The sequence below is a fragment of the Ursus americanus genome, chromosome 4 (genome assembly GCF_024610735.1).
Source record: "Ursus americanus isolate L20-20 chromosome 4, mUrsAme1.1.p, whole genome shotgun sequence".
NCBI classification, from domain to species: Eukaryota; Metazoa; Chordata; class Mammalia; order Carnivora; family Ursidae; genus Ursus; species Ursus americanus.
The window spans coordinates 20,014,111-20,041,788 of NC_142130.1; the positions used below are offsets into that span (position 1 = coordinate 20,014,111).

At 35.0% G+C, this 27,678-nt stretch overlaps 1 protein-coding gene across 5 annotated transcripts in view; it reads left to right on the plus strand.

Moving 5' to 3' along the window:
• The window catches only part of ATP11B (ATPase phospholipid transporting 11B (putative)), a 112,941-nt gene that overhangs the window by 33,643 nt on the left and 51,620 nt on the right, over positions 1-27,678 (plus strand). For all 5 annotated transcript variants that reach the window (XR_015724140.1, XM_045776690.2, XM_045776691.2 and 2 more), the window contains exons 5-15: positions 1,961-2,068; positions 2,261-2,389; positions 3,008-3,111; positions 6,245-6,292; positions 8,321-8,385; positions 11,335-11,416; positions 17,928-18,078; positions 19,189-19,386; positions 25,626-25,865; positions 26,463-26,638; positions 27,080-27,148. Coding sequence is in view for 4 of the 5 variants with exons in the window: in XM_045776690.2 (XP_045632646.1) it covers positions 1,961-2,068; positions 2,261-2,389; positions 3,008-3,111; positions 6,245-6,292; positions 8,321-8,385; positions 11,335-11,416; positions 17,928-18,078; positions 19,189-19,386; positions 25,626-25,865; positions 26,463-26,638; positions 27,080-27,148 (1,370 nt within the window). In the remaining variant the exon portion in view is untranslated. The remainder of the gene's footprint in view (positions 1-1,960; positions 2,069-2,260; positions 2,390-3,007; positions 3,112-6,244; positions 6,293-8,320; positions 8,386-11,334; positions 11,417-17,927; positions 18,079-19,188; positions 19,387-25,625; positions 25,866-26,462; positions 26,639-27,079; positions 27,149-27,678) is intronic.

Genomic DNA, 27,678 nt, shown 5'->3' on the forward strand with positions numbered 1-27,678 from the left:
TGAATTAAAACCATGTTTTGGAAACATTAATCTGGCAGTATATGGGGTGGATTAGAATTTGTGAATTTGTTTTTTAAAAGATAATGTTTTTATCGTCGTTGCTCAGCTATTAATGTCATCTGACTATAAAAGGAATTGTGCTTTTTGATAGTTTCAGAAAAGATATTTTGACTCTCAGTTAAATTTCTCTGAAATTGACATACCACATCTTAAATGAGGTCAGTGTAATTTAAGTATCTTAAGAATGGTTTCCCAAAAGGTTTCTCCTTGAAAAAAAAAAATAGACCTTCAAAGCAATCCTTAATATTTGCCTTATATTTTATAGTGTTATATTTTTTGGTAATAGATGCACATATTTTTCAAAAACAGATATAGTACAAAATAGCATATAGTAAAAGTTTTTTATATTCCTAACCCCCCAGTCCCCTGTTTTCCTCTCCTGATATATTTGTACATTAGTCCTGATATCTATGCAGAATGTTCACATGGGCAGGCATATCTTTTTTTTCATATATGATAGCATAGGACACACACATTCTGTACCTCATTTTTATCACTTAATGCTATCTCTTGGATATTATTCCATTATCTGTACTTATGCTATCCCCCTGAGTTCTTGAATTTTCTCTAAAATAACATGAGAAGGGGTGCCTAGGTGGCTAAGTCGGTTAAGTGTCTGTCTGCCTTCGGCTCAGGTCATGAACCCAGGGTCCTGGGATTGAGTCCCACATCGAGCTCCCTGCTCAGTGGGGAGACTGCTTCTCCCTCTCCCTCTACCCCTCCCCTTGCTTGTGTTCTCTCTCTCCCTCTCTCGCTCTGTCAAATAAATACAATCTGTAAAAATAAAATAAAATAACACAAAAAGCCTTTTCCACTTTAAAAAAAATTGCAACTCCTTAAACATTTAATCAAAGGTTTCTTTCTGAAATGCTGATCTGTGCCTCCTTTTAATGATGATGCATGTAGCCTACCATATTTGTTTGAAGTACGTATTATAATTAGTTCTGTTGGCCAGTTGTTTAAGAAAGTGAAAAAACTCAACCCGGTTTCAAAATCCATTCCTTTTTTTGGCTATTGTTTCTAATAATGCTCTGTGAATTTATATTTTATGATTAAAATATCATTTTTACATAGAAGCAATAGAACTTATAGATTGAATAGGTGTTAGGAAAAGATAAGAATCAAGAATGATTCCCCAGATTTCTGCTAAGAGCAATTCAGTAGACGTTGATATCATTTATCAAGATGGGAAACATTGGAAATGCAACAGATTTCGAAGGATAACATCATCAATTTAGTTTTGAAATGTTTGCTATGACACATCAAAATGGAGATATAAGAATGCAGTTGGATATTCAAATTTAGAGTCCAAAAGAGAGATATGGGCTAGAGATACAAATTTCAGGACTTTTTGAAGACACGGGAATAGAAGAAATCTTATAGTGAGAAAGAGAAGGGTGAAAAGGGGGCCCATAAGGGTGGCATGGAAGGAGTCTCCTGTAAGGAAATTGAGGAGTAACTAGAGAGGTACTATGAAAACCAGGAATATCTGTGTAATGACACCAAGAGAAGAGAGTGTTTCTAGTAGGAATGAATGTCAAATACCATGAGTTATATGCATCAAACTAGCCTAATATAATTCTGGTAAATGAAATGTTTTGAGGAAGTGTTTCTCTTTCTTTTTCTCATGCAATAAAAGTATCTTCTAGGGGCGCCTGGGTGGCACAGCGGTTAAGCGTCTGCCTTTGGCTCAGGGCGTGATCCCGGCGATCTGGGATCGAGCCCCACATCAGGCTCTTCTGCTATGAGCCTGCTTCTTCCTCTCCCACTCCCCCTGCTTGTGTTCCCTCTCTCGCTGGCTGTCTCTCTCTGTCAAATAAATAAAATCTTTAAAAAAAAAAAAAAAGTATCTTCTAATTACATTAAAAAGAGTATTTTTTTGTTCTTTTGATACTTACAGGGATATGAAGATTGGTTACGACACAACTCAGATAATGAAGTAAATGGAGCTCCTGTTTATGTTGTTCGAAGTGGTGGCCTTGTAAAAACTAGATCAAAAAACATTCGGGTATGCATTTAGTAAATAATGGAAATCAATCATATTTTGGTATCACAAATTCTAATCTTGATTATATTTTAGTTAAAAGCCTACTTTCCTACATTAAAATATTGTGATAGGTCACCTGTTTAGAACTCAGTAAAAATAAATCTCTGCCTCATAAAATCTGTATATTTACTTTTCTCCCATGATTCCTTATAGGTGGGTGATATTGTTCGAATAGCCAAAGATGAAATTTTTCCTGCAGATTTGGTGCTTCTGTCCTCAGATCGACTTGATGGTTCTTGTCACGTTACAACTGCTAGTTTGGATGGAGAAACTAACCTGAAGGTTTGTACATGTGTGTTTGTATGTGAGTATTAGTGTTGCTCCAGGTGAACAAAACGTTGTCGGTTATAAGTGATATTTTCCTTTGTTTGACTTGCTAAGGAAGGAATTTTTTAAATCACTGAAGCTTTTAAAAATTATAACTTTTTTAAAAGAAATTATGTTATATATTTATTTCAAGGGCAGCTTCATGTGGTTTAATCAAGTTAAAGAAAAATGGAAAGTGTTTTTAGGAAAAATGTAATCCTTTAATATTTTGGTGCTTTTTTAGATAAAGGACACCTTTAAATTGTTCTCAGTTTTCAGAATATGAAAGTGAAAATTCATATTTTTTCCTAATAAATTGCTGTATAATAGACTTTGAGCAAATCGTGACTGTTAATATAGACTTAATCTTTTTATGTGCAAATGGCCTGTCTAGACAGGTAATCATAGTAGCTAGGTCCTTTTTCTATTCGTTATTTTGTAATCTTTCTCCTCTCTGCTATCTAGCTAAGTGATCTCAAGTACAGTGTACTACGATTTCATCTGAAAAGAGATTGGAAATAGATGATACCTAAAGTCCCATTTGGAATTTGAAACTGTAGTGTAATCCTTTTTTTTTTTTTTTAATTTTCCCAGACACACGTGGCAGTTCCAGAAACAGCAGTATTACAAACAGTTGCCAGTTTGGACACTCTCATAGCTGTGATAGAATGTCAGCAACCAGAAGCAGACTTGTACAGGTATGGTATAGTAGTGGATTATTTCCTAAGAAAAGACAGAGCTGCAGTAGAATTAATCTGTGGCCTTTGACACATTACAAAAACATTGGACTAATTTTTATTGCCATGAACAAAGTATAAGTTTAGGATGGGACCACTCTTACACCACACACAAAAAAATAAAATGGATTAAAGACCTAAATGTGAGACCTGAAACCATAAAACTCCTAAAAGAAAATATAAGCAGTAATCTCATGGACATCACCTCTATCAACGTATTTATAGATATGTCTCCTCAGGCAAGGGAAACAAAAGCAAAAATAGACTGTTGGGACTACACCAAAATAAAGAACTTTTGCACAACAAAGGAACCATCAACAAAACAAAAGAGAGCCTAGTGAATGGGAGAAGATATTTGCAAATGATATACTTGATAAGTGGTTAATATCCAAATATATAAAGAACTTAATTCACCTCAACACCAAAAAAAAAAAAATCAATTAAAAAACAAGTAGAAGAAGGGTACCCCTGGGTGGCTCAGTCGGTTAAGCACTGACTCCTGATTTCAGCTCAGGTCATGATCTCATGGGTTGTGGGATCGAGGCCCATCCCTGCTCAGCCCAGAGTGGGTGGAGGGGATGTCATCTGAGATTCTCTCTCCCCCTCTCCCTCTGCCCTTCCGTCCACGTGAGTGCACTCTTTCTCTCAAATAAGTGAGTCTTTAAAAAACAAAACAAAACGGGTAGAGGACCTGAGTAGACATTTTTCCAAAGAAGACATACATATGGACAACAGGCACATGAAAAAATGCGCAACATCACTAATCACGAGTGAATGCAGATCAAAACCGCAATGAGGTATCATGTCACACCAGGCAGAATGGCTGGTATCAAAAAGGCAAGGCATAGCAAGTGTTGGCAAGGATGTAAAGAGAAGGGGAACCCCCTCGTGCACTGTTGGTAGGAATATAAACTGGTGCAACCACTGTGGAAACAGTATGGAAATTCCTCAAAAAATTAAAAATAGGAATACTATATGATCCAGTAATTCCACTCCTGGGTATTTAAAGAAAATGAAAACACTAATTTGAAAGATATATGACATGATTATTATCAGTAGCCAAGATGTACTGATAGATGAATAGATGAAGTATCATTTATAGCAACCTAAGTATCTATTGATAGGTGAATGGATAAAGAAGATACAGTGTTATGTATACAGTAAAATATCACTCAGCTATAAAAAAGAATGAGATCTTTCCATTTGCAACGACATGGATGGACCTCTAGAGGCATTAGAGCAAATGAAATAAGCCAGTGAAAGACAACTATTGTATAATTTTACTTATATATGGAATATAACAAAACAAACAAAACCAGACTCTTAGGTACAGAGAACAAACTGGTGGTTGTCAGAGGTGAGTTGGGAGGGGGATGGGCTCCTTTGCTCCTTTAGTTCTGTTTTTACAACTCTTAATTTTTTAAACTCTGATTCAGCCCCTGCACTTCTAGAAATTTTTTCTAATGAAATAATGAAATTCTCCTAGAATGTATCTAATGAAAACATGAAAAGATACATACACAAGGTTGTTCAGGGCTACATTGTTTATCAGTAAGGTGGGAAAAAACCCACTTCCATCAGTGGTGAATTATTTAAATTATGCAGTAACCTCCAAAGTGCAATGCTGTGTGTGGCCGTTAAAAAAAATGATGTAGATCTGTGTTTTTGACAGGACATGTTAAGTGAGGGGAAATGTTACCAACGGTATTTATGGCATGATTCCATTTTGTTTTTAAGATATATACAGGAAAAAAAATCTGGAAAAATACTCCAAAATATTAACAGTACTTAGGAGTACCTTAGAATAGGAGTACCTTATGGGGCGCCTGGGTGGCACAGCGGTTAAGCGTCTGCCTTCGGCTCAGGGCGTGATCCCGGCATTATGGGATCGAGCCCCACATCAGGCTCCTCTGCTATGAGCCTGCTTCTTCCTCTCCCACTCCCTCTGCTTGTGTTCCCTCTCTCGCTGGCTGTCTCTATCTCTGTCGAATAAATAAAATAAAATCTTAAAAAAAAAAAAAAAGAACAGGAGTACCTTAGAATCAAGGATAACAGGACAGATGAAATGAAGGAAAATAGGTCTCTTGTTGGAATTTAGCTCGGGGAAATTGAAAGACTGTGATCACACATCATCTCCAAAAGATACCCAGGGAAATAGCAGCTGAATTGGTTCTTTGAATCTAAATCCAAAGTTGAGGCTGCAATCAGGACTGCATAAAATTCCATTAAGTGGAGATAATAAAAAAATTTCAGTGCTGCTCACTGATACAGGGAGTTGAAGGAAGTAGAAGTAGATTAGCAAGAAACAATGAAGCCAAAGTCTATGAGCATCTGTGACCTGAAAACAAGGGATAATAGGGACATTTAGAAAGGAATGCTTATTTCTTTGCTTAGTGAAATGATTAACGTGAAAGTTCTGTCAAGAGTTTGCTTCAACTTAGAATTTACCTCACTATGGTAGAAAGTGATTGTACACTTGAATTGACTCTGTGCTATGGAGCTGTTCTGGTTGTGGAAGTTGGAACCGAAAGGCTAGGCTGTGAAAATCCATTATGCTAACAGGCCACTTACTCTAGATGTCAGGCAACCAAAAGTTAAAGAAGCTCTGGAGTTCACTGATTGGTTTTTGCTTACTACTCTATCCCCACCACTTAACTCACATGGTCGTCATTCAGTGAATATTTATGAATGCATGCATGAGTCAATTAGTGAACGAATGAGACTTTACTTAATAAACTATGGTATGTGTGAGCATTCATTGTTGGCTAAAAATATATGCAGCTTTGTGTAGAAATTATGAATTACGACTAAACTAATAAGATGACATCTTCATTGCCATTTTGAAAACATTTTTTCATTTATTACCTCATTCATAGCTGGAGTGGAGATGGCAAGAATATGAGTTTTTTAAAGCTTAATGATTGATAAGCATTTACTTATGTAACTTCTAGCATAAAAAATGGACCATTCCAAATACAAAAGTTAGTTTTGTTTCATGTATAAGAATAGTGCCAAAACTATCAAAAATTTTTCACCCATTGATGTCCGAAAAAGAATCATTGGTTTTTTGGTAACATGGTGAATTCTTTGATAGATTCATGGGACGAATGATAATAACTCAACAAATGGAAGAAATTGTAAGGTAAGAATAATTTGCATTGTCCAATTACTATTATGTGAGAATTGTATTGGGGAGGGACTAAAATCCAGTTAAAGGGAGATTAGGTAAGTAAGCAGCGCATCATGGAAAAGCATTAATTTAAAAGCGTTTAACATTTCATCTTCTAATAATTTGTAGAGCAATGAATAAGGACAAAAAAAAATCCCATGAAATGATATCAAAATAGTTTAGTAAGATTATTTGTATACTTGTATTTCTTTTTCTGGTAGTATTAGGTAGTAACATAAAAGCCATTCTTATTCAAGTTCTTACCCATTTAAACCACCAACTTAAAGTTTAGAATACAAAAAATGTTTTATATAATGTGTGACAAGTATAAATGTCATATTTAGTGGCCAATCTAGAACCTCTTATTTACTCTTCTGATTGGTTTTTTGTTTAGTTGGTTGTTCTGGTGTGTTTGCCCTCAATATTCAGGTTAATTTCTGGCTCCTGCATGAAAGGCTTTGAGTTATTTCAGAAATGTGTTGATATGATGAAATTATATTGTTACTCATGACCACAAAGCCAAATTGAGAATATATCTTGCAATCAGCCCTTGAACTTCTAGTCCAATTAACATTCCACCACTTTTCTGGAGATGTGTTTAGTTAATATTGGCTGCATGAAATAAGTCGCTAACATGAAGAGTCAAACATTTTCTAAATGAAGACCTCAAAAAAACCTCCAAAAATACCATGATACTTCAGTACCAATTCACATTTTTAATAAACATTAACATAGGAACACATTCAGTAAACTCCTTAACAAAGTCTTTGTAAGTATAGGACCCCCTGCTGACTAACTATGACTAGATTTTATTTTGATTTCCAGAGTGATATAGTGGGAAAAAATGTGGATACATAATCGGAATTTCACTAAGATATTGTGGCTGGTAAAGCAAAAGATCAGTTATGTTACCCAGCACCTAAAATGGTTAAAAAGGTTAGCCATGTTCTTTGCTAAAGCAGCCTGAGTGAACTGATGAATTATCTTTTAATTTGAAGCTTTCTATCATTATATCCCAATTTTATACATTAATGTGAGCTCAGAGTTTTTCTGCTCATTGTTGGAACCAACACCAATTGAAAAAGAGCTAATTTATGCCTCCTGAATAATTGATTTTGGAATATCCATGGAGTGTGCTCTAAATATGACTATAAAACCATGCTTGTTAACCGTGTCCCAAACACTTGATCCTCCTTCCTTCATTGGATTTTTTAGTGTTTGGATTTGCAGATGTCTTCAGAATTGGTTCAGATTCTGTTTGATTTAGGTAACTGTATATGTATGTTTCAGAAAAACATAAGGAATAGCAACAAAATTAAGGGTTTTTTTTTTACTTATCCATAACAGTCTTATCATTTTGCTATCACTAAGAAAATTCAGTTTCCTTTCTAGTTATTCCTTCTCATTTTATATCCCCTTTATGGAGAGAAATTCAAACAGCAAGAAGACCCATGCTCCAAGTATGCAATGCAAGTAGTCAAGTTGTAGTGTCGATCTTGCCTAGAGAAAGTACTAACTCACTCACTACATTATGTTTTATTATCCAGTGTAATTTTAATTATGGAGAATTGGTGCATTTATATACAACTCATACCACAATTCATGTTTACATTACATTTAATTCTGTATTTTCCATTTAAAAACTTCAATTTTGCACAGAATTTTTAAATTTCATTATGTCAAACATTTTTAAATCATTGGTTAATCTTTTGTTGTGTTTTATGTTTAAAAATCTTAAAACTGATGGCTTTGTGAGTTTATTTATAGGTATAATCTTATTTCTGAGCCACTGATCTGAAAGTGCCTGAAATGCTAACAACAAATTTGTTGTTATGGTCACAAACATCATAATTGACCTGAAACAGCTTTATAGTAACGAAGATTTTGGTTTTATATGGAAGCAGTGTTGTACCTATAGCTCAGGGATTTTCTGCTGAAGATGCCATTTTAGAATTTAATTGAATTTTTAATATATTCAATGCTTTTTTTTTTTTTCCTTAGACCTCTGGGGCCGGAGAGTCTCTTGCTTCGTGGAGCCAGGTTAAAAAACACAAAAGAAATTTTTGGTTTGTATATATTGAAAAAAAAATTTTTTTTAAAGATTTTATTTATTTGAGAGAGAGAGAGAGAGCTCTTGCAGGGGAGGGGGAGAGGAGAGGGAGAAGCAGACTCCCTGCTGGGCAGGGGGCCCAACATGGGACTCAGTCCCAGGACCCTGGGATCATGACCCGAGCCAAAGGCAGTCGCTTAACTGACTGAGCCAGCCAGTGCCCTATATTGAAAATTTTTAATTATAGATTCACGTTGATGCTTTATATAAAGTATTTCTTTTTGAAAGAGAGAGAGCACACACAAGTGGGGGTAGGCAGAAGGAGAGGGAGAGAATCTTAAGCAGGCTCCATGCCCAGCACAGAGCCTGACATTGGGCTTGATCTCACAACCCTGAGATCATGACCTGAGCTGAAAGCAAGAGTTGGACACTCAGCTGACTGAGCCACCTGGGCACCCCTATATAAAGTATTTTTTAAAGCATAGCATTTGTGGTCTTTTGGTTGAATAATTTACTTAGTCAAATGTTGTCCATAATAATTTTCTTACAAAGACTTTGTTAATAAAATTTTGTACTGTGTTTTTTTGCTGTTAATCTCTATTTTTTTAAAAGTAGACTAGAACCTTGGTCTTTTGTTTGTGGATACTTGTGAAACACTGCTAAGAAGATAACTCTGATTTTAATGGTGGTTGAGAACCAATATAATCTGGCAACATGGTTAGATTGGATTAATAAAACCACTGACTCACTCTTTCATCCTTTCATTCAACAAATTCTTACTGATCTCTGACTATATGGCAAATATTACTGGAATGTAGACTGACTGGATCAAAAGGATGAATAGATAGTGGTCTAGTGTTGGAGATCTAAATTAACTCACATGTTCTGAGTCAACTCTAAGCGTATTGTGAAGTGCAGATAACCTTTAGCTGTCAGCTAGCTCCTCCCATTTTAGAAATGGCCTCCATATACTGCCCAGCCTGTGTTATTCACTGAATGGTTACAGCTTTTGAGGTTCTTTTCATTCTCTTCTTTCCTATTAACTGTGCTATATTTTATCTCTCAATATGAGGCTCTCTGATAAAGATATGTATATCCTTAAAAAAAAAAAAACAAAACAACAAGTGTTGATGTGATTGTAGAGAACTTGGAACCCTCATACAGTGCTGGTGGGAGTATAAAATGTCACAGCCGCTGTGAACAATAGTGCGGCAGTTCCTCAAAAAGTTAAACCTAGAATTGTTGTATGACCCACCAATTCTATATATGATCCAGCAGTTCTACTCCTAGATATATACCTAAAAGAATTGAAAGTAAATGTTCACACAAAGACTTGTACAGGATGTTCATAGCAGCACTATTCAATAACCAAAGGGTAGACACTGCCCAAATATCCATCAACTAATGAATGGATAAACAAAGTGTAGGATACCCATATAATGAAATATTATTCACCCATAAAAAATGAAGTACTGATGTATGCTGTAACATGGATAAACATTGAAAACATACTGAGTAAAAGAAGCCAGACCCAAAAAACTATATATTGTATGATTCCATTTACCTGAAATACCCAGAATAGGCAAATTCATAGAGACAGAAAGTAGATTTATGGTTCCCAGGGGGTGGGGAGTGGAGGGGAATGGGGAATGATTACTTAATGGGTACAGGGTTTTCTTTGAAGATGATAAAAATGTTATCAAGTTAGGGTTGCACAACATTGTGATTGTACTAAGGGCCACCAAATTGTACCCTTTAAGATGAATAAAATGGTAAACTGTATGTACTGTATATTTTATTATAGTTTAAAAAAAAAAGAAAACCATAATCATGTTCTGATGGCCAAAGCCAGAGAACATCCCCAGGGCTTTCAGACCCTCTCATGTAATGCTGTATTTTAACGCATCTCTCTAGCAAGAACACCTTTCACATTCTTAAAATAAAATGTATATTTGAATACCTTTAGCTTGGTTCTGCTGTTGTCTGCCTCAGCACCACCTCTCTATTGCATATCATTCTGGCTGATTTCTCACATTTCTGTAATTTCAGTGCCCTTTGTCATCTGAGTTATAATCCCTGCCGCTAAAGAATACTGGCGAAAATTCCAGGACCAATCTTTAGAAAGAGAGTATGATGAATCCTGCACTGCTTCTCAGATTTCACTATTTAAGGATGGGTGTGAATATTTATTGATCATCTCTCTGTTTCTAGGCATTATGCTATTTTGTCATACAAATCTCACAACAATTCTGAGGTATTTTTTCCTATTTAAAGATGGGGAAATTGAGACTTAGATTAAATAACTTGCCCAAGGACGCAGAACTAATAAGTGGCAGAGGTAGCACTCAAACTAAGGTCTAACTCCAATGTTTTTTTATAAAGCTGGTCTTACCTAATTTCATTCAGTCCCCAATTTTAGGCCATTATTACTGTCATTCTTGCTCATCTCAGTCATTCACATAGGCACACATTTTTAAAATAGCACTTTCCTTTTGTTTACTTCATTTACTCTGACAGATTCCATATTATCTCTCCAGTGGTAGAAAATTATGTCTCAACCCCAGATTCTGGCATTCAGGGCCTTTCAAACTCTGACTGCATTCCATTGTTCAAAGTGCTTTTCCATTTCTGTCTTTGTTAACAGTGTTTACTCTGTTTATAATGGCCTTCCCTACTATCTTTATCCAAATCCTTTTCCTCTGTCAGTTTCAACTCTAATAATATCTCTTTCATTCAGATATATTATTATAACTCAGAAACAGAACCCTCATGCCTTCCCCATCCAGCAGGTTGAACGACTGGAGTTCCCCAAAATTGGGCTTGGAAAGCCTTTTAAAAACTCCAAAAAGACTTAAAGGCAAATTGTAACAATGATCAGATAATACATTTTCTTTCGTGCTAGTGAGTACATCTCTCTTTTGAAATATGCCAGTGGATTATTTTAAAGAACTGTTTTGTTTTGCAGGAGTTGCTATCTACACTGGAATGGAGACTAAGATGGCATTAAATTACAAGAGCAAGTCACAGAAACGATCTGCAGTAGAAAAGTAAGAAAACTATTTTCATTTATTTACACATGAATACGTCTTTGTATTATTCATATATATGTTTAAAAATACTATATAAAAATGTATGTCAGTCAACAAAAGATGGTATCCTTGAGGATAGGGATGTATGCATGTAGCATTTTGCACAATGTTTGGCATACAGTAGGTGTTACGTTATGACTTTAAAATAAATACTGTTGGATAATGAATCATTTGATCAACTAACCCCCTGCAGATAGCAGTTATAAAATTTAGATGAAATTTTTTTTACATAAGTATTTGAAAATACGGAAGAGTGACACAAAACAGACAGAAAATGACAGAGTCAACTCCTGAGAGGTGGCAGCAGCAAGGGGAAAGATTTAAGAGTGTAGATTTTGCCTGAAGGCATTCCCCAATTTATGTGCTGCATAGGGCATCAGAGAGCCTGAGCTTTACAAGATTTAAGTGTTAGAGGACAAGGTTTAAAGCTGGAAGAACAGCTAGATGAGGAAAAGCAGGTATGGGAGGGAGCCACAGAGGGGAATGAACTCCAAAACCTGTACATAAATTATGCCCAAATCTTTGGCTGACTGTTAGAACTATACATGTGCAGAGGAGACCCCAGTGGGCTTGGCAGAAAAACAGTATCAGGAAGCTGAAAGAACAGAACAGAGAATTTTGTTGTTGCCTGTTGCAGTGGACACAGACTTTGATATTTGAGCCTAGTCAAGTGAAGTTCTTGCTAAAATGAAAATCATTCTTGTAAGGAACATAAAAGAGTACAGAATCTGTACAACCAATTATTTGTAAAATCCAATGTAATAAAAAATAAGTAGACATGTGAAGAAAATGTAACTTGTATTTAAGAGAAAAAGCATTCAATAGAAACTGTCACCATAATGTTCTGTATCTTGCAGTTGGCAGGCAAGGTCTTTAGAGCAGATATTTTAAGTATTTTCAAGGACCTAAAGGAAGATGTGAATAAACATGTAAGATATCAGCAAAGAAATGGAAACTATAGAAAACATTATGAAATTTCCTCAAAAAGTTAAAAATAGAACTGCCCAGGAGTTGCACTACTAGGTATTTACCCAAAGGATACGAAATTACCGATATGAAGGGATACATACACCCCCATGTTTATAGAAGCATTATCAACAATAAGCCAAATTACAGAGAGAGCCCAAATGTCCATCAGCTGATGGATGGGTAAAGAAGAAGTGGTATAGATACACAATGGAATATTACTCAGCCATAAAAAGAATGAAACTTGCCATTTGCAACGATGTGGATGGAGCTAGAGAGTAATATGCTAAGCGAAATAAGTCAGAGAAAGACAAATACCACATGATTTCACTCCTGTGGAATTTAAAAAACAAAACAAATGAACATGGGGGTGGGGCAGGGAGGTGGGCAAGAGGCAAACCAAGAAACAGACTCTTAACTATAGAGAACAAACTAATGGTTACCAGAGGGGAGGTGGGCAGGGGATGGGTTAAATAGGTGATGGCAATTAAGGAGGGCACTGGTGGTGAGCATTGAGTGTTATATGCAGGTGATGAATCACTAAATTCTACCCCTGAAGCTAGTGTTGCACTGATGTTAACTAACTAGAATTTAAATAAAAACTTGGGGGAAGAAATGGAACTATAAAAAAGAATTCACTGGATATTCTTGAGTTGAAAATATAATTACTGAAATGTAAGTGCCATTAGATGGGCCCAACAGCAGATGGAGGACAGCAGAAGAAATTGTTGGGGAATTAAAAAAAAAACAATAGAAGTTATTCAGTCTGAAGAACAGGGAGAAAAACGATTGAAGAAAAATGAACATAGTTTCAGAGCCATGTTGAGACAATACTAAACTATCTAATTGAATCCAAAAGACGAAAGAGCAAAAGGAGCAGAATAAAAATATTTGAAAAAAATAATAATGGAAAATTTCTAAAATTTGAGGAAAAAATATTTAAATCCAACAAATCAAAATTTGTGAGTTCAAGGCAAAGCCTAAGTTGAGAAATTTCTAGCTATAAATGTTTATAAAAGACAGAAAGGAAAGCTTAAAATCAGTCATCTAAGTTTCTGCCTTAGGAAGCTAGAGAAAGAGGAGCAATTTGACCCAGTCAGAGAAGAGAGAGAACAATATTAAAGATGTGAGCTGAAACTAAAAAAATAGAAAACAAATAATAGACAAAATTAACAAAGCCAAAACTTAGTTCTTCGGAAATATTAACAAAATTGATAAATCTCTACCTAGATTGAGGGATTAAGGGGAAAAAAGTAGTGGTAGGAGAGAAAACTACAAAATTACCAACATCAGGGATGAAAGAGAGGGTATCAGTACAGATCCTATCTACTGTGGTCACTTTATCCACAGATAAATATTATGAACAACTTTATGTAACTTCATTTTTCAACTTAGATGAAATGGATAAATTCTTTGAAAATATAACTTACAACAATTGACGCAGGATGAAACAGAAAGTCTAGATAGCCCTATTATCTATCAAAGAGATTTAATTCATTATTTAAAAAAATAGGTCCACACCAAAGGATAGTCTTTTTAACACACAGTGCTGGAATGATTGGATGTCCATATGCTAGAAACCAAACTTTAGCCCTTACCTCCCACCATATACAAAAACTTAGTGGCGCCTGGGTGGCTCAGTCGGTTAAGTGTTCGATTCTTGGTTTCAGCTAAGGTCATGATCTCAGAGTCATGAGATCAAGCCCCTCATGCTGAGTGTGGAGCCCGCTTGAGATTCTCTCCCTCTCCCCACTGCTCGTTCTCTTATTTATTTAAGATAAATAAATCTTAAAAAACAAACAAAAAACTAGCTCAAAATGTAAGATCTAAACGTAAGAACTTTATAAAACGTGGGAGAAAATATTGGTGACCTTGGGTTAAGGAAAGATTTTTTTAGATAGGAAACATACAAAACAGGAATCAAAAACAAAACCAAAAATTGATAAACTTAAAATTAAAACTTCAGCATACCTGAAGCTAATATAACACCATATGTTACTGTTACAAATAATAATAATAAAACTTCTACATTTCCAAAAGACACTGTTAAAAAAAAAATGAAAAGAGAAGCCACACATTAGGAAAAATATTTACAAAGCATATATTTTGTAAGGACTCGTATCCAGAATAGGCATGCATTTTCACTACTTCTTTTAAACATTATCCTAGAAGGCTTTTTCTTCTTTTTTTTTTTTTTTTTTAAGATTTTATTTATTTATTAGACAGCCAGCAAGAGAGGGAACACAAGCAGGGGAAGTGGGAGAGTAAGAAGCAGGCTCCTAGCAGAGGAGCCTGATGTGGGGCTCCATCCCAGAATGCTGGGATCACGCCCTGAGCCGAAGGCAGACGCTTAACAACTGCGCCACCCAGGCGCCCCCTAGAAGCCTTTTTCAGTGCCACAAGACGAAGAAATAAATGCATAAAATTGTTCTTACGGGAGGACACATGATTTTCACATAGACAGTTGTACACATTCAACAACCAAACCATTGGGATTAATAAGTGAGTTTTAGCAAGGTCAAAACTACAAAACATGGTGAGAGATGTTTATTTAATGGAGAAATCACATGAATAGATTGGCAGGCTCAGTACTGTTAAGCTGTCAGTTGATGTGTGTGTGTAGAGTCTTTCAATACTAATTAAGATCCCGGCAAGCTTTTTTGTAGTAATGGACAAGATGATTCCAAAATGCATGTTGGGGATGCCTGGGCGGCTCAGTCAGTTAGACTTCTGACTCTTGATTTTGGCTTGGGTCATGGTCTCAAGGTGGTGGGATCAAGTCCTGCCTCAGGCTCTGTGGTTGGCACGGAGTGTGCTCTCTGCCTCTGCCCCTCCCACTTGTGCTGTCTCTCTCCCTCCTTCTAAAATAAATAAATAAAGTATTTAAATAAATAAAATGCATATTGAAATGGCAGTAGCCAAAAGCACATGTAGAATGAATAAAGAAAACAGTCTCTTACGAGAGTGGGAGAATTTATATTATCTGACTTTAAGACTTAATATAAAGCTACAGTAATATAAAGCTACACTGAAACATTTTTTCAGTGGAATAAAATAGAGAGTTGAGAAATAGATCCATTATATATGGTGAGTTGATTTTCAGCCAAAGCATTAAGTAAATTCAATGAAGAAAATGATAGTCTTTTCAATAAATAATGCATCAACAATTGGATATCCATATGGGAAACAAATTATAAATCTCAATTCCTACCTCATATCATACACTAAAAGGTTTTTGAAGATAGGTCATATACTTAAATGTAAAGGCTAAAACTATAAAACTTTTAGAAGAAAACTTAGGAAGATATCTTCACAACCTGGTTAATAGTTCTTAGGACAGAAAACCAATAACCACAAAAGAAAAAATTGGTTAACTGGACTTCCTCAAAATTAAAAACTTCTCACACTACACAATTAAGGAAATGAACAAGGAAGCCACAAACTGAGAGACTATATTCATAAAACATATATCTGACAAAGAACTTGTATCCAGAATGTATAATGAGCTCATGTGTCTATAATATGTCTGTAATAAAAAGAAAAATGGTACAATGTAAAAAATGGATATAAGACTGGAGCAGAGAAATTTTCACAAAGAAAAAGACAAATGGCAAATAAACATAGAAAAAGTGTACAACATCATTAGTCAAGAGAGAGATACAAATTAAAACTACAAAGAGATACATACCAATCTATACTTAGTGGAATGGCAAAAATTAAAAAGCCTAAAAGTTCCAAGTATTGGCAAGGACATGGAGCAGCTGGAACTCTTAATTCTGAATAATCAAGGATCAAAGGAAATCTCAAAGAACATTTTTTAAAATATCCAGAAGTTAATGAAAATACAGTATCAAATTTTATAAGATGAAGTTAAAGCAATGCTGACAAGGAGATTTATAGCACTTGTATTAGTTAGGGTTTTCCAGAACCAGTAGGATATATATATGGGTATATAAAAGAGGAGATTTATTATAGGAATTGGCTCACGTGGTTGTAGAGGCCATGAAGTTCCACAGTCTGCCATCTGCAAGCTGGAGAACCAGGAAAGCTGATGGTATAATGCAGTCAGCATCCAAAGGCCTGAGAACCAGGGAGCTGGCCACTGATAAAAAACCTGGAGCTCTGATGTCCTAGCTCAAGAAAAGAGAAGAAAATTGTCCTTTGCCTTTTTTATTTCATTTGGGTCCTCAGTGGTGAGGGCATATCTTTCTACTAAGTGTGTTGAATCAAATACTAATCTGTTTCAGAAACACCCTCACAGACACACCCAAAAATAATATTTTACCAGCTATCTGGACATTGCTTAGCCCAGTCAGCTTGACACATAAGATTAACTATCACAGAACTAAATACTTACATTAGAAAAGAAACACCAGAGGTGTCTGGGTGGCTCAGTCTGTTAAACATCTGACTCTTGATTTCAGCTCAGTTCATGATCTCGGGGTTCTGGGATTAAGCCCCACGTCGGGCTCTGTGCTCAGCAGGGAGTCTGCTTGAGGATTCTCTCCCTTTGCCCCTCCTGCTGCTCGTGCTTGCTCTCTCTCTAAAATAAATAAATAAATCTTAAAGAAAAAAATGAAAAGAAACACCAAGGACAGAAACTGAGTTTAAAAGCAATACCATTTGCAGTCATTCTCAAAAAAGGAAACACCTAGTTGTGTATCTAACAAAATGTATACACGATCTGAAAATTACAAAATGCTGATGAAAGATCAGTAATGTTAAGCTTGCCTAGTGAAATATTATAATAACAGGCTCGCCTGGTGAAAAGAACAGGGATTCTAAAGTTAATCCTGACTTGTGTGATTTGGGTAAATTTATAGAATGATTTTTGGGCTTTGATCTTCATCATTAAAAAGGATGTGATCTCCTCACAGAGGTTTTACAAAGATTAGACAAGTTAGTGGATGTAACAAAGTTTTGTAAAATCTTAATGCTACACAAATGTTAGTTATATTTACACTTAAAATTAGATCCTGAGGGGCGCCTGGGTGACACAGCGGTTAAGCGTCTGCCTTCGGCTCGGGGCGTGATCCCGGCGTTATGGGATAGAGCCCCACATCGGGCTCCTCCGCTGTGAGCCTGCTTCTTCCTCTCCCACTCCCCCTGCTTGTGTTCCCTCTCTTGCTGGCTGTCTCTATCTCTGTCAAATAAATAAATAAAATCTTTTAAAAAAAAAATTAGATCCTGAAAATATAAAAAATTTTAGAATAGTTACTTATGGTGAGAATAACTGGCCAAAGCTGTCATTTACTGTAAGCATTTTGAATAGTAAAACTAATTTAAATAGGCTTATAATCTTATATATTGGTTATTTTATCATTGGTAAATAGATTCTATTGAATGGTCATTTCTTAAAATACAAAGGCTGTTCCCTTCAAATAGCTACCATGATATCTTATATATTTTTATATCTTATTTAATACCGGTATAAAATTTCCAGGCAGATGAATATAGTAACACATAATTGACATGTTTTGTATTCTTTTTTTTCTCATTGCAGGTCAATGAATACATTTTTGATAATTTATCTAATAATCCTTATTTCTGAAGCCATCATCAGTACTATCTTGAAATACACATGGCAAGCTGAAGAAAAATGGGATGAACCTTGGTATAACCAAAAAACAGAACATCAAAGAAATAGTAGTAAGGTATCTTATGGTATTCTTGACTTTGCTGTAAAGGAAACTTTATTCTTTGGCACAGTTACTGATTTGGTAGTGACTTCTGATAGGAGTGACCACTGTGATCTCCTAAAACCATTACTACTGAAGGGTGACAAAAAGACAGTGTAAGTGAAGAGTGGCCAGCATGTTTATACTGGTATGCTTTTTGCATTTTAGGGCATAAGCAATTGTATTCCCTGTGGCATGACTTGAATAGTTACAAGAGATCACAAAAATTTAAATCATCTGTAATGGCATTCCCCTTCAGTACTACAAATTCAGTTTTTTATTCCATTTACTGTATGTTATAAGTGAATGAAAAAGTAAGTTGATTTTCAGTTCTGTCAGAATAATTCAAGGAGTCTTACTGTCAGTCTGTTGATGGTATGAATAACACAAAATATGCCGTACAAAGTTTGAAACTGAATGAATACAGACTACCAAGAAAATTTTACCTGCAATTTTGGTAAATAATTATTCTCCAGATTTCACATTAGATTAAAATGCAAATATTGGAAGACAGATGTGGATCTCAAGAAACCATAAAGCAGATCACAGAACATATCTTCCATATCATTCATAATTAGGTTTTTTACCTTTCACAGAATACATGTTAAAATGTGATACTGCTATGCTATTGAAATAAGCTCTTACTATATAATCTGTAAGTGTTTTCATTTCCAGTAGTTCTGGCCTAGCAGTTCTAAAATAGTTTTTTTAAATTGCAGTAAAGTTTTAGTTATCTGTGATTTTGAAGGGTGGAAGTGGAATGTAAGTATATTCCAGGGATTACAATTACAGTTTTGCTAAAGGTTGTTTCAGTCACACCAGGCTTTTTGGTAGCCTCTAAAAAGTAACAAGTAGTTCAAATTTAACCTTTTCTTCTTTCACTTTGTTCAAGGTTCTAATGAACAATAAAACAACCAAAAGAAATGTATTAAACAATTCAAAAAGTGAATTTCAGTTCATGACATTTCTGCTTCAGAATATAGTTGATGGTCTGTTTAGATATGAAACTTTCTGATAATTTTCTTCAGTATTACTAAGGAAATTCTCATCTGTTTTCTCTTATCAAACAATCATTTTTCTCCCTAGATTCTGAGATTCATTTCAGACTTCCTTGCTTTCTTGGTACTCTACAATTTCATCATTCCAATTTCATTATATGTGACAGTCGAAATGCAGAAATTTCTTGGATCCTTTTTTATTGGCTGGGATCTTGATCTCTATCATGAAGAATCAGATCAGAAAGCTCAAGTCAATACTTCTGATCTGAATGAAGAGCTTGGACAGGTATTGTGTTTTTCTAATTTGTTATTTTTCTTGAAACAGTACATGTACCAAGGCTAATATTATATAGAAAGAAAACGTTATGAGGGTTGTACCAAAAAATAGCTCTGCTTTCCTCCACACCTAACTCTTCTTTCCCACTTTTAAACCTGAAATCGTTCCTTCCATTAGTTAGCACTGTATAGTATTCTTTCTTGATTTTTAAATTTTAGACATTTATTATGGAATATAAAGATATAATCTTATGGTACTGTTTTATATGTACATACCCAGATGTATACTACTTTGCCTCCTCATAGCCCCCTAATGTTTTTATATCACAATTAGGGATTTAATAAATATTTATTTATTGACATTATTTTGACTCTTTTAGCTTTGCTCACTAATTTCTAGTTAAGTGTGCTCTATGATACTATAATTACATTTTCTTTTTTATATATTATTTTCCCTAGAATTAATTGTTCTGTTTTTTCATTTGCTTAATTTCTGTATACCACAAACAAGTTTCTGATGAATATATGAAACATCTCTCTACATATTCAAACACATCAGGTAATCTAGGATTTCCTTTCTTTTTCTCTCTTTTTCTTTTTCTGGTGGCAGCTTTTTTTGGAGACTTTTGTCTTCTTCAGTATGGACTTATGTCTGGGCATGCTTCTCACTTGTCACCCAAGGACTTCCCTTTACCATCACCCTAGAAATTCCTTTGCCTCTCTCCTGTTTTGGATCTCCTGGGTCCTGTGTTGGCCCACCTGTGGCTTATTCTCTCATTTTGGTGGAATACATCTTCTAATAACTTCCTGGAAAAGAATGCATGAGAGGAAAATATTTTGAGGCTTTTTTGCATGGCTGAAAATATCTTTATTCCCTTTTTTTCTTTATTCCTTTTTTGCACTTGATTGATAATTTAGCTGTGTAATGCATCCCAGGTTGGAAATTAGTTTTCCTCCAAATTTTAAGAGCATTTCTCCATTTTTTTTCTAGTTTCCAATGTTGCTGTTGAGAAATCCAGTGCCATTCTGATTCCCAGTTCTTTATGTGTGATCTGTTATTTTATCTCTGGAAGTGTTTAAGGTCTTCTCTTTATGTGATAATTCTGAAATCTCATGGTGGTGTACCTCGGTGTGAGTTTTGTTTTTTTTTTTTTCTCCTTTCATTGGACAATGAACTCTGTGAGCCCTTTCAGTCTAGAAACACATGTACTTCAATTCTAGGAATTTTTCTTATTTCTTTGATAACATGTCTTTTTTTAAATTTAGCATTTGGCTATCTCAGACCATTTATCTTGATTCTCTAATTCTTTCTTTGACTTTCAATTTTCATTTACTTGTTTTTATAATTCTGGGAGAATTTGTCAACTTTATCTTTCTACCCATCTTTTGGTCTCTTTTTCTGTTATAATATTTTTAATTTATAATATTCCAGTATATCTGAATAGTCTTCTTTTAATTGCATCTTATTCCTTTTCTTGAATATGATCTATTCTTTTAGCTCTCTGAAGATATTAATGATGGTTATTTATTTATTTTTAATAAAATTTATTTTGTTATATTAGTCACTATACAGTACATCCCCAGTTCTTGATGCAATGTTCCATGATTCATTACTTGCATATAACACCCAGTGCACCATGCAATATGTGCCCTCCTTAATACCTGTCACCGGCCTATCCTAATCCCCCACCCCCCTCCCCTTTGAAGCCCTAAGTTTGTTTCCCAGAGTCCACAGTCTCTCATGATGGTTATTTAAAGTCTTCTGTTCCCTGCATTTTCTGTTCGCTCCTGGTTCGTTTTTCAATACAGTCAATTCTGCTACAATGTGACAAAGTATTCCTAAAAATGACTGTGCTATGTAAAATTACTCAGAAAAAACCACAGGGCTAATGAGATTAGGAGTGCAACAAAAATTTTGTTAATAACACATTTAAAATAAATTGTTAAATACATAAATACTGGGGTACCTGGGTGGCTTGGTCGGTTGGGTGTCTGACTCTTGATTTCTGCTCAGGTCATGATCTCTGGGCCCTGGGATCAGGCCCCACGTGGGGCTCCATGCTGGTGGCAAGTCTGCTTGAGGATTCTCTATTTCCCTCCCTCTCTGCCCCACCCTCCCCATTCACATGCTAACCCTCCCCCCTTGCACGCTCACTCTCTCTCAAATAAATAAATTAATTAAAAAAAAATACATAAGTACTATAATATATGTGGCATTTTGTCTTGAAAAAGACCAGAAGGTTAATTGTGGAAGTGACCATCCAGAGAAGTGTTGCAACCTGTGTGTCATTGTGAAGTATTGAAAGGAAGGTTATCTGAAAATAGAAGTAGATGGGTGTGGCTTATAACACCTACGGTGACCTGAGGAGGCCGATAGCTGTTTGAGATGTGTACATTTCATGTGTTCCTTGTGCAATTTGCTGGTGTTTCTCACAGAGGAAATTGTGCATAACCAAGTGCAAAGTCCGCGTTATGCTCAAGTTCCCTTATATATCAGTTACATTGGTGTAGATTCATCTATAAGACAGTATTATAGCAGAACTGACTGTAATTTGTTTTAGACTCTACCTTTCTTTTAAGGCGTGATCCTCGAATGCTAATCTGTGGTTTTCCTTACAAGCTTAAAAGTTTTCCCTAGAAAAGCCTAGCTGTCCTGCTGTTTTTTGACATATTCCCTAGTGTCAGTACTGGTCTTTCCTCAGTTTCCCCAAAGAGAATTACTACAGTTAGTATTTCTGCTGCTTGTGATTGTTAGAGCCATCCAGTAGAAGTCTCCCTGTTTTTAGCGTACTGTCACACTTATGTTTTCAGCTGTCTCACACCTGTTTTCAGCTTTCCATGGGGTCAGATTCTCTCTGGTTCAGTCTCCTTCTTAGAGAATAAACCTTCCAACTATGACTCAGATAGAAGAAGGGCAGTCTCAGGTTTGCAAGTTATGAGGGGATTTCAGGTTTCAGACTGTTTCTGGTACTTCCATTTTCAGCCTCATCCTATAATTTCACGTTCAGTAGTAGTTGGTACATCTACTTCCTGCGAGTTTTTGGGAAAGGGTTTCCCCCATTGCTTAAGTTTCATATTCTTTGTTAAGTCACTTACCACTCATTCATCTCCTTTCCATCTTCCAAACTTGTCATATCTCCCTTTTCATGTTGTCTCATCTGCCATTTATTTTTGTTTTTTTTTTCCTTTACTCTCATTTTAGTCGAGTCTCAATAGGAACAGAGATAATTGTATTTGCTCAGCCTACTATTTTAAACCAGAAGTTGATCCATTTATTTTTAGCATTTAAGAGATTTTAGTAATTTATGCTAAATATTAATTCATGTCACATGTCTTTAATTATGTATCACATATTCAAGACCTAAAAGCATAGGCTGTTTTTACTGCTTCTTTGAACACGTTTTTTTCCCATTTTTTTCTTTCCTTTGACCTTTTTTATCCCAGTTTTCCCCTCTTCCCTCTTCTTCATGTTAGAATACTGTTTTTCTAGAACCTCACACTGTTTACGCATACCCCTACTTGCTTTCTCTTTAAGAAACTTTAAGTGATAACTTTTTAAAATTTCTAATTCTAAGTCTTTTTACTTTTAAGCCTGCAAGTATTTCATAATATGTTTATCGCCTCTATTCTTTTATCTGTTTTTATGCCGATGAAATCTACTTTGTCATATTCTGTGTCCTTTCATTTCTGTATGATCAAAGAAACTGCTCTTATGATGGTGTCAGTGCCCTCTCTATAACTAAAGTTAAAACTTCTTGATTTTATATGTTTTTATTTTTATTTATTTATTTTTTAAGATTTTATTTATTTGACAGAGAACACAAGAAGTCGGAGCGGCAGGCAGAGGGAGAGGGAGAAGCAGGTTCCCTGTTTAGCAGGGAGCCTGATGTGGGACTCAATCCCAGGACCCTGGGTTCATGACTTGAGCCGAAGGCAAATAGATGCTTAACCCACTGAGCCACCCAGGCACCCCAATATATCTTTAAAAAGCAATGTTAATTTCTTTTATTTATCTCACGTCATCTAAATTCTGAAGACTCCTCCATGACTGATAGGTCTGTCTGTTCTAATCATCTTTGTAATATTATTTCTGTTTGACTGCTGACATATTTTATATCGTAATTTTTTATACCTTATTATTCTTCCTGATCTAAAAGTTTTTTATTAACTTGTATAGGTAAGTCACATCTCTCTGTATCCATCTTTATAATTCAACATTTGCTGTAAGTGGTGGGCAGTCTTCAATATCACATAGCAAAGATAAAATATTTCATCCTTTATTTCTAATTTCACCATCTGCTAGCTCTATGACTGGGTAAGTTATTTAACCTAACTCTTCCTTTGTTTCTTTTTCTGTAAAATATACATAATAATAGGCACCTACCTCATGGAATTGTTGAGAGGATTAAATGAGTTGGAACACTTAGTAGTGCTGGCAACATAGTGATTGCTGTACAATTATTGGCTTTTATTGTTATTACTTTACATAGCAGAATTGCTACATCTCAGATGTTGTAGTTATCTTTACTATTTGCAAGAAAATGAACTTTAAGCTATATTTTCTCACTTTATTTCTTGGTCCAAACAATTTTTTCCAGCTTTAACTCTGCCTCCCTTTTTGAATGTTGGTTTTTTTATTCTGCAATCTTGCTGAACTCGTTTATTAGTTCTAGTAGTTTTTTAGTGGATTCCTTAGGGTTTTCTATATCCAAGGTCATGTCATCTACAAATGGCTTTACCTCTTTTCCAATCTGAATACATTTAGTTCTTTTTTCTTCCCTGATTACCCAGTCTAGAACCTTCAGTACAATGCTGAATAAAAGTGGCAAGAACAAACATCTTTCCTTTATTCCTGAACTTAGTTTAGGGGAAAGCATTCAGTCTTTATTAAATAGGATGCTAATTATGGGGTTTTGTAGATATATTTTATCAGGTTGAAAAAATAGCCTTCTATCCCTAATTTGTTGAATATTTTTATCATGAAAGAGGATTGGATTTTCTTAAATACTTTTCTTGCATCTGTCAGGATGATCGTTTTAATAATAGAATAAATAAGTCCCAATTCATTATTGTGGTGGGTTTCATTGACTGATTTATGTTGAACCAATCCTGCATTCCAGGGATAAACCCCACATATTCATGGTGTATATCTTTTTTTATATGTTTCTAGATTTGGTTTGTGTTTATTTTCATATGGGATATTGATCTATAGTTGTTTTTCCTTGTGATGTGTACCTCCCTTTTTAAATAACAACTTTCTCAGATCTCTGTTGCATTCATCACATCCTCACCATAATCCTGGTTGTAGCAAGACTTGACTATTTCATCCTTCTCTTTTTTGGACCTTCCTTCTTATAGGGTTAATTTTCCAGAATTAGTCTCAAAAGAGTAATAAAATTGTCTTATCTACTTTTAAAAATATTTTCATTTGGGGGCACTTAAGTGGCTCAGTCGGTTAAGCATCTGCCTTCCACTCAGGTCATGATCACAGGGTCCCAAGATGGAGCCCCTCATCAGGCTCCCTGCTCAGTGGGAAGTCTGCTTCTCCCTATCTCTCCGTCCCTCCTCCTCACTTGTGTGCTTGCTCTCTCTCTCTGTCTCAAATAAATAAAATATATATGAAATATATATAATATATAATATTTTATAATTATAATATTATAATACAGTATATATATATATATATATATACACACACACACACATATGTATTTTTTTCATTTAAACACTTTCCTTTTCACTGAGTTTGTTTCCTACCCTTGGTTTCAATTTCCTCCATCTAATATTTTAGACAACTTTCCATCTCTGACTTCTTGTGTTGCTATGACTTTGTGTTCCTGTTCCCAGTTCTGTACCATTTCTTCTGGACCACATACCCTTTCACACTCTAGGTTAGTAAGCATCCCTTCCACCCTTGCTCAAAGATCATTCTTCGTCCTACTACTTCAAAACACCTTACTCAGGAGATGGAAAAAAGTATTAATCCCACATTATCCGTCAACTCTGCAGATGAACATGGACCTAAAAATGCCACAAACTTCAAAGTTTATATAGATTTGAAATGTTTTATGTTACCCTGTTTTGTTTCTGTGCATCTTTATTTGTGCTTAGATTATAAAAAATCTCAGCATCAGTATACTAATGTTAATAGGTAAGCTTGACTTCAGGAGACAGAGGAGGACAAGGTTTTTTTGTTTAACGTAGGACAATAAGCACAAAAGTTTGTTTTCTTTTATCTTGCATCCCTAGGTGGAGTATGTGTTTACAGATAAAACTGGTACACTGACAGAAAATGAGATGCAGTTTCGGGAATGTTCAATTAATGGCATAAAATACCAAGAAATCAACGGTAGACTTGTATCTGAAGGACCAACACCAGACTCTCCAGAAGGAAGCTTATCTTATCTTAATAGTTTATCCCATCTTAACAACTTATCCCATCTTACAACCAGTTCTTTCAGAACCAGTCCTGAAAATGAAACTGAACTAGTAAGCAACTTTTAAATTAATAAATTGAAATTTCATTTGCAGTAATTCTCTTTGGTAGTTGCTGGATTGTGGGAGAAAAGTTTAAGTGTTAGTGGGGCAAGCAGTATATATTTGAAATGTATATCCTTTGATTTAGCACTGAGAATTTGTAGTCACAATCCAGTTTAACTTGCAAATTAATATGTGTCTGCCTTACTTCTCTGAGTATTTAAATGAGACTAAGTGGAGAACGCTTACTGCCTTGAAGTGAAGAAGAAAAGAAGACTTTGCTAAGAAATAGAGCTTAAATGTATTTAATACTTTTTGAGATCTCACTTTTTCCACAAAAGAGTTTTCATCTTTACTTACAGTTTGGCTGTGTTTCCTAAAAAGACACTTTTGTGTTGAAGGGTCATGAGCAAATGTGACATTTTACTCTTTGGAGTCAGAAGCAACCAGCTAGCATTCAGGCAGTTCAGGATTGTAACATTTCTCTTGTAGATCTAAGAGAGCCAAATTATTAACTGTATTTATTGACTTTTTTTTTTGAATCCTGCTTACAGTTTCTAAATGTTACTTGGGAATGGTATTTTTATTGAGAATATTATCTTTCTACAGATTAAAGAACACGATCTCTTCTTTAAAGCAGTTAGTCTCTGTCACACTGTACAGATTAGCAATGTTCAGACCGATGGCATTGGTGATGGTCCCTGGCAATCCAACTTTGCACCCTCCCAGTTGGAATACTATGCATCTTCACCAGATGAAAAGGCTCTAGTGGAAGCTGCTGCAAGGTAGTTTGATCTAATTTCCAAATCTTCAGAAAAACACCTTTTAAATACGAATGTGTAAATACTAGAAAATTACTTTAAATTGTTCGACAAAATTCATAAACACATAAAAGTAGAAGTGCACTTTAAATTGTAAATGAGAATTTTATATGTGTCATTAATTTTGTTGTCAAGCTTGCATTGAATCATATTTTGAAGAGATCTTTAGAAGTCTGGTTACTATGACATATGAATAATATAATTTGTGAGAAATACTTGCGTATGTGTTGTTTTGGACCTACTGTGATTCTTCACGTTGTTAGAAACAATGCCATATTCAAAGAAATATTTTTAAATACATCTTAAATGTATACTTTAAATGTTTTTATTCTTTCTAAGTTATAAGGAAATAAAACATGAAATATCATCCTTAAATTTTATATTTCTTTATCTTTTAATCCCTAGAATTGGCATTGTATTTATTGGCAATTCTGAAGAAACTATGGAAATTAAAATACTTGGAAAACTGGAACGGTAATTTTTTTTATACTGTAGTATTCTTTGTATTTAATATAGAACAGGAATCTGTAAATTATGGCCCGTAGATCATATCTGGCCTACAGCTGGCTTATACAACCTGCAAACCTCATTACATTGTTTAAGGGTTTGTGGGTTTTTTTGTTTTTTTTAATGCAACAGAGACTCTATATGGCCTGCAAAGCCTAAAATATTTACTATCTGGACCTTTATAGAAAAAGTTTACTGACCCCTGCTCTAGAATGATGTAATGCTATGTCGTACTTCATCACGGTGGTAACAGTATCCTACTCTGAATCTTTCATTTGTGTTTTAGCTTAATGTTTCTTGAATTTACTCATATGTTAATTCTTTTATACTCCTGGGGTAATGAGTTTCATGAGTTCTCACTAAATAAAGAAAAACTTCTTTATATTTCCTATGATTTTATTTTTCAAACATTAAGGAACAACTGCCTATTTCCAATATTTACACTGCTTGATAAATCAGTCCATTCCTGTTCTGCTCATACCTTTCATAGTCATACC